Below are 7,243 nucleotides of genomic sequence, written 5' to 3'. Positions count from 1 at the left end.
TTTTAAAAAAAAAAAAAAAAAAAAAAAAAAAAAAAAAAAAAAGGAAAGTATAGAGAAGTATATTTAATATCTATCAACTTATAAATATCATCATCATTCTTATTCAAAGTGTTTTATTATTTATTTTTTTAAACAGAATAGTATATGATAAGTGTAAAATAAATTAAATTTCTATATGAAGTATATATATTTAAATGAACAAGAAATTTATTTTTAATTTTTTTTTTTATATATAGATTTTAGGTTTATATTAATATCTTCATATTACTTGGTTATATATATATATAACATATATTAGACATTACTGTATAAAGTTTAATAATATATATATAAACATTGATATGTACACATATAATATGCATACAACAAATATACACATTGATATGTACACGAATAAACATACACATAAGTATTTACACAAAGTTACATACACATTAATATTTACACCATGATACATACACAGAGACATATACACATTCATCTATGTAACTCATAGATTAAACTATTTCTTTGAAAATAATTATTTTATATATTTCCAGATGCTTCATATATTTAATATCATATCATATCATATGTGGATAAGCATATGTATCATAAGTAAAATTAATATCACAAGAACTATATATATATATATATATATATATATATATATTTATGTTATATTTTTAACTTCATAATATTATTAAGGAGTTTAATATTTTATTAGAAATAAAAGAAAGGAAAAAAGAAAAAGGAAACCTCAATGAAGATTAAATATTTTATGTCTTACATCAAAAGTGAAGTAATAGAATCAATCTATAACTTTTATAATAATTTTATTACCTCACAAAAAAAAAATATAAAACGTAACAGAATACATACTGGAATTTATAGTTCATATTTAAATATATTAAAAAAAAATAGTAAATGCAAATAAGCAAGATATCATTATAAACATTGTAAGATATTCTTATATTCCTGCTCTAATTTTTTTTGTTTTTTTTTAATAAACAAGATATTATCTTACTTTAAAAGTAAGATATATATATATATATATATATATATATTGTTTATTTTAGTTTACTTTGCCAGACATTCATTTTATTATTTTTATGATTATATACATTTTTTTATTAAACATTATCATGATAATTTTCCAAATAAAAAAATTAATAATAATAAAAAGGAAAAAGTACCTTATTTTTAATTTTAAAAAATTTTTCTAACTATTTAAAATTTATATTCTTATGGAACAATATAATTATAATAAATACATATACACATATATATATTATTTATTGAACTTCGTATTTTTCTCCCTTTTATTTATAATTCCCACATTATTTTAGTAATTTTACGAATTTATTATATTCATATTCCCTATTTTTAAAAACCATAAAAATTTTTTAATAAAAACAAACATTTCAGAAGATCTCACATTTTATCATCATTCTTAAAAAAAAAAATGAAAGAAGGAACGAGAGCAAGAAATTTTTTTTTTTTATAATATCTAAAAGTTTTAATTTAATAAATAGAATAAAAATATATATAAAAAAGATGAATTATATAACAAAATAAAACTATAATCATATATAAAATATATATAATATATATAATATATATTTTTTTTCACATATTTGAAATATAGGTGTATATGTTCAAATATACCCATTTATTATCTACCATAAAAAAAAAAAATAAATAAATAAATAAAAATAAAATAAATAAATAAATAAATAAAAATAAAATAAAATAAATAAATAAATAAATATCGTTGAAAATAATTAAATATATATATATATTTATATATATATATATATATATTTTCTTTTATGTCACATTTTGATATATTTATTTATTCGTTCAAAGCATTTTTAATTTGTAAAATGTCCTTTACGGGTATTGGCTCATATGGGAAGTCTTCAAGTTTTGGTATATTTAAGTTTTGTAAAGAATTAACTAAATAATCTATTGAATTATCTGACAATTTAATATTATTATTTTGTTCAGGTAATAAACATAAGAAATCATTAATAATATTGGGCATAGTAATATATTCTCTTTTTCGTACAAATTCTTTTTTATACTTTTCATCATAAACATTTTTATTATTACGATTATGTTTATAATATAAACTGTCTTTAAAAGACATATTTATTGTTTCTTTATCTCTTTTTTTTTTATCCATATCATTTTTTTCTGTTTCTACAAATTCATAATTTTCAAATGGTTTATATACAAACATAGTTTTTAAATCTGGCCTAATAATATAATTTACACAATTTTTTAAGTTTGATTCTATGTTATTCACATCATCATTTTTTTCATCCATCTCATTATTTCTTTTAGGATTATTATCAATGTTGGTAAGACAACTATCCTTTTTAATACCGAAACAGAAAAACTCGGAAAAGATAGAATATCTATTATATGTAGAATTTCTATTCATATTTATATAATTCAAAAGATTTTTATTTAAATATGGTTCTTCCATATTATTATCATTAATATTATTATTATTATTATTATCATTATAATTATTATCATTATTATTATTATTATTATCATTATTATTATTATTATTCCAGCCATCCTTAAGGGTTATTAACGATTCCCGATTATTTTTTATGTACACATTATTATTATCCAATATTTTATGATTGTCATCATTATGATTAATTTTATTTTTTTTTTTTTCTTTTATAATATAATCATAAAATGATAAATTTGAAAAAACATTAGGATTATTAACTCTAAAAATGGAATAGGTTTTTTTTAGAGATATTCCTCCAAATAATTGTGAATTAATTAATTTCGTTTTAAATTGTAAAGTTTCTATATCATTTTTTTTTAAATTTTCTAGATAACCTTTACATAATATATTTGTCATATTATTTTGATTATATTCATCAGTATAGAAATTATCTAAAAAGACATTTTGTTTTTTTTTTTCGTTTTCATTATATACATTTAATGTATCATAGTCTAATAAGATATGTTTATTTTCTTCTAAATTATAACCAGAATCATATTTAATTTTCATATCATAAATTTTATTTAAATTACGTATATCACCATAAAATATTTCTATATGTATTAATATATTCCATATTTTTTCACATGATTTATTTTTTTTTTTTAATAATATTAAATAATTTGGTTCAAACAAATTAAATTCATTTTGTGATATTTTTGTTTTATATATTTTCTTATCAATGATATTATTATTTTCATTATAACTATTATAAAATTTTTTATATATTTCATGTATATACTCAAATATTAATGTTCGAATATTATTAATATATCCTTTTTCTAATAAAAAATTTATATAAAATAATAAAAACTTTTTCTTACTTGTAAATTTTTTATATCCTTCATTCATAATATACATTGCTCTCTTTTCATTATTTAATATCCTCCTTTCAATATTAGCACAATAATAATATATTTCTTCACAACATCTTTCTTCTTTTAATATTAAACCTACATAATATCTCCAAATGGTTTCATCATAATTACGCTTAATAAAATTTAAAAAGTGCGTAAAAACGAAAATACGTCTTTTCCTTTTCTTGATATGAAAATATTTTACAAAATATTTTTTTCTTTCTTCAATTTTTTCATAATCGCTTTTATGAAATCTTCTTCTTATTTCATCATCACTTAAGTGGGTCCCAATTTTTGAGGTTATACCATTATCTCCTAATTTATTACCATCTTCAACATTGTCTCCTAATTTATTACTATCTTCAACATTGTCTCCTAATTTATTACCATCTTCATCATTAACCTCACAATCGTTATAATTACCACATTTCATGTCATTCATTTTTATCCTTTTATTTCTATTTTTATATTCTACAACATTCATCGCTTTACCCTTTTCTTCTTCTCCTTGTTCTTTTTTAACACCTCTTCTCTTTTTACTTTGACCTTCTCTTCTTGAATCCCTCTGTGCACATTTATCATCATCTTGTGGGAAGCCGCTTGGTGATACATCAGAGAAATTCACACATTTTTTTCCTAACAAATTGTTATCGATTTCATCTTCTACTTTGTTAGACATGTCCCTTTGAACATCAATTTTCTGTTCCTTATCCTTATTTTTCCCTTTAGCCTTTGCGGTATTTTGCAAGATGGTGTAAGGGAATTTCCTAAACTTGTCCTTCTGATACAAAAAGGACAAGGCGAATTTTTTTTTCTGCTTCTTGGAAACTTCATTTATCATTAATTGGTATACATAATGAGCTTGATTTATTAAGGCATGTTTTTCAAAAAAATAAGCAAAATTTAATTTTAATATTTCATCAAAAGGTAAATATACTTCTATGGCTTCTCTCATAATACGTATGGCATAGACAAATTTTTTATTCAATAATAGATACTGAAAATAAGAGAACCATAAATCGGAATTGAATTGTAAATGTATAAGTGCTTGTTCGTATGTATATTTAATTCTTTTAAAAACTAAAGGAATCGTTAATTTTAATGGATTGGTTTTTTCAAAATTAATAATTTTCATCCACTTAATATAGAGAATGCTATTTTCTATTTTCCATTTTTTATTTATGGGAAGAATAATTTTACATTTTTTATCGACATTCATTTCTTTATATATAATACATAATTCTTTAAAAGCATTTTTTGAATTTAAATATTGATTATTATATATAGATAAAGAACTCGCATTTGTATTCCCATTCGCACTGGCACTCAAAGCAGAATTAAAATTATCATTAGCTTTTTCAAATGAACAATAACATTTCCATACTTTATCTAAATATTTGGTTGCATGATGTAACCATTTTTGATAAAATTTTCTTAACTTCCCATCTTTAATATAATGATCAAAATAACTTATTTTTAAATTATTCATAGTAGGTATATTAGATTTATAAACATTTTGTTCTGCTTCCGTTGGTATTAAAGGATTCATATTTCTATTACCATGATGAGTATGTTTAAATGGGTCATATAACAATTTTGTAATTTCATTATTAGCTATTAAATTTGTATTATATATTTTTATTAATATATATAATAGTTCTACCCATATAGTACCAGATTTTATATCGCTACCTACACATTTTAAAGCTTCAAATAGGAAATTTATATATTCATGAATTGAAGATGTATGATATGTAAAATATAAAAAAGATAAAAATAATTTTAAATCATAAATATTTGAATCTATACATTTTCTAAATATTTCATAAGCTTCTTTATATTCTTTCTTTTTTATTTTTAATTCTGCATATTTATTCCAATAATAGACACAACGAGGAAATATTAATAAAAACTGTTCATATATCTCTTCTTCATCTTCATACATTTCTAAAAATTTATACCATCTATTTAAATGTAATGGGTTCATTCGTAAAAAATAAAGTTCTTCTTTATATAAATCTTTATCATCTTTATTATTAAATACATTTTCATCTATATTTTTATCCTTTCCATCTTCTACTCTATTATTATTTAACTCATTTTTTAAATTCTCACTATAACTACAACTATCCTTTTTATTTTCTTTTTCATTCATCTCAATGTTCCCCTTTCCACTAACTTCAAGTACATATTCCTCAACATTAAAATCATCATAAATATTTCTTGTTTTATCATCGACTTTTAAACGACTAGCAAATAATTGCTTTGGAATTACTAATTCCATAACTCCATATTCGTTACTTCCAACAGATAATATCTTGTTACTTTTAAACATATTCACAATTCATTCTACGATATAAAAATATTTCATATCATTCATAAGAATGTATTTTAAAAAAAAAAAAAAAAACGTAAAATAAATATATACATATGTAAATATATATATATATATATATATATATATATATATATATTATAACTTTTGATAAGCCTAATAGTAAGAATACAATGTTACATTTGAACTTAAAAAAAAAAAAAAAAAAAAATATAACAAAATAATATAAAAATAATAATAATATTATTATTCTAATGTTGATAAAAACAAGTATGTTTTCTTAAAAAACAAGAAACAATCTCAACGTGTATAAATAATCTCATAATAGTGTTATCTAACAGGGAAAAAATATTATAAACATAAAAAAAAAAAAAATAATAAAATAAAAAAAAAAAATAATACAAAGATGGGAATGATATTAATTATATATATATATATATATATATATATATATATTTTAATTTTATGATTTCCCAAATGAGCTATAATATATTTATATATATATTTTATAAAATTAATAAATATTTTATTATATAAAATATAAATATATATAATATTATATTTCTTTATTTTTCGAAGGAATATACAATTGTACTTGGCAAAAAAAAAAATAAAAAAAAAAAAAAAATAAAAAAAAAAAAAAAATAAAATAAAATAAAATAAAAAAAATTTCTGTACATATATTTATTATATATATATTTATTTTTTATATACTTAATATATATTTCATAATGTATTCATAAATATATATATATTTATTATATAGAAAAAATTAAAAACGTATTTTATAAATGTCAAAAATTGTATTATAATAATAATTATTATAATATATATGTTATATAATAAAAATATATGAATTTTTATAGATTTTCTTTATTCCTAATTTAGATACCCCAAATTTCAAATCTTCTTTTTATTTATCATAAGTAAATATATTATATATATATATATATATATCACGATGTAGTCATATAAAATGTATTGATATAATAATTCCATATTTATATACGAATCCTTAATTTTTAAGTTATTTCATGTCTATAATGGTTGAGCATTTCTTTACATATATATATATATATATATATATATATATATGTACATATCTACAATAATATAATCCTTTTCTTTGGTCATAAAATACAAAAAAAAAAAAAAAAAAAAAAAATTAGATAACTACTAATTTTATAAAAAATAGAATCCATGTGTATTTTTTTATTTATAATATATTTCTTCATAGTTTTTCATTTTTTCTAAAGTGGCTTCAGTATTAGGGACCAAGGGTTCCCATTAACATAAGGTACATGAAACATATAAAACGTATAATATTTATACACATATATACTTATAAAATGCATATGCTAAATAATCAAAATATATAAAAAGAACTAAACCATTAGTAATAACATCATCGAGTTGGAAGTATTAAAGAAAAAAAAAAAAAAAAAAAAAAAAAAAAAAAAAAAAAAAAAATATATTTTAAATATATATATATATTTATTTTTTTATTTTTTTTTTTTTTTTTTTTTTATATATTTTTTT

General features: G+C 18.4%; 1 protein-coding gene across 1 annotated transcript; it reads right to left on the bottom strand.

The window, feature by feature from the left end:
• Nucleotides 1–1,834: 1,834 nt before the first annotated feature.
• PRSY57_0525600 (hypothetical protein) lies at nucleotides 1,835–5,704 on the bottom strand (the record flags this gene model as incomplete). Its single annotated transcript, XM_012906324.2, has 1 exon — nucleotides 1,835–5,704. The coding sequence occupies one exon, from the start codon at nucleotides 5,702–5,704 to the stop codon at nucleotides 1,835–1,837; it is 3,870 nt and encodes a 1,289-aa protein (XP_012761778.2).
• Between the last annotated feature and the right edge of the window lie 1,539 nt (nucleotides 5,705–7,243).

This window comes from Plasmodium reichenowi, chromosome 5, assembly GCF_001601855.1.
Source record: "Plasmodium reichenowi strain SY57 chromosome 5, whole genome shotgun sequence".
NCBI classification, from domain to species: domain Eukaryota; phylum Apicomplexa; class Aconoidasida; order Haemosporida; family Plasmodiidae; genus Plasmodium; species Plasmodium reichenowi.
This window is presented reverse-complemented; position numbering and strand designations above follow the sequence as displayed.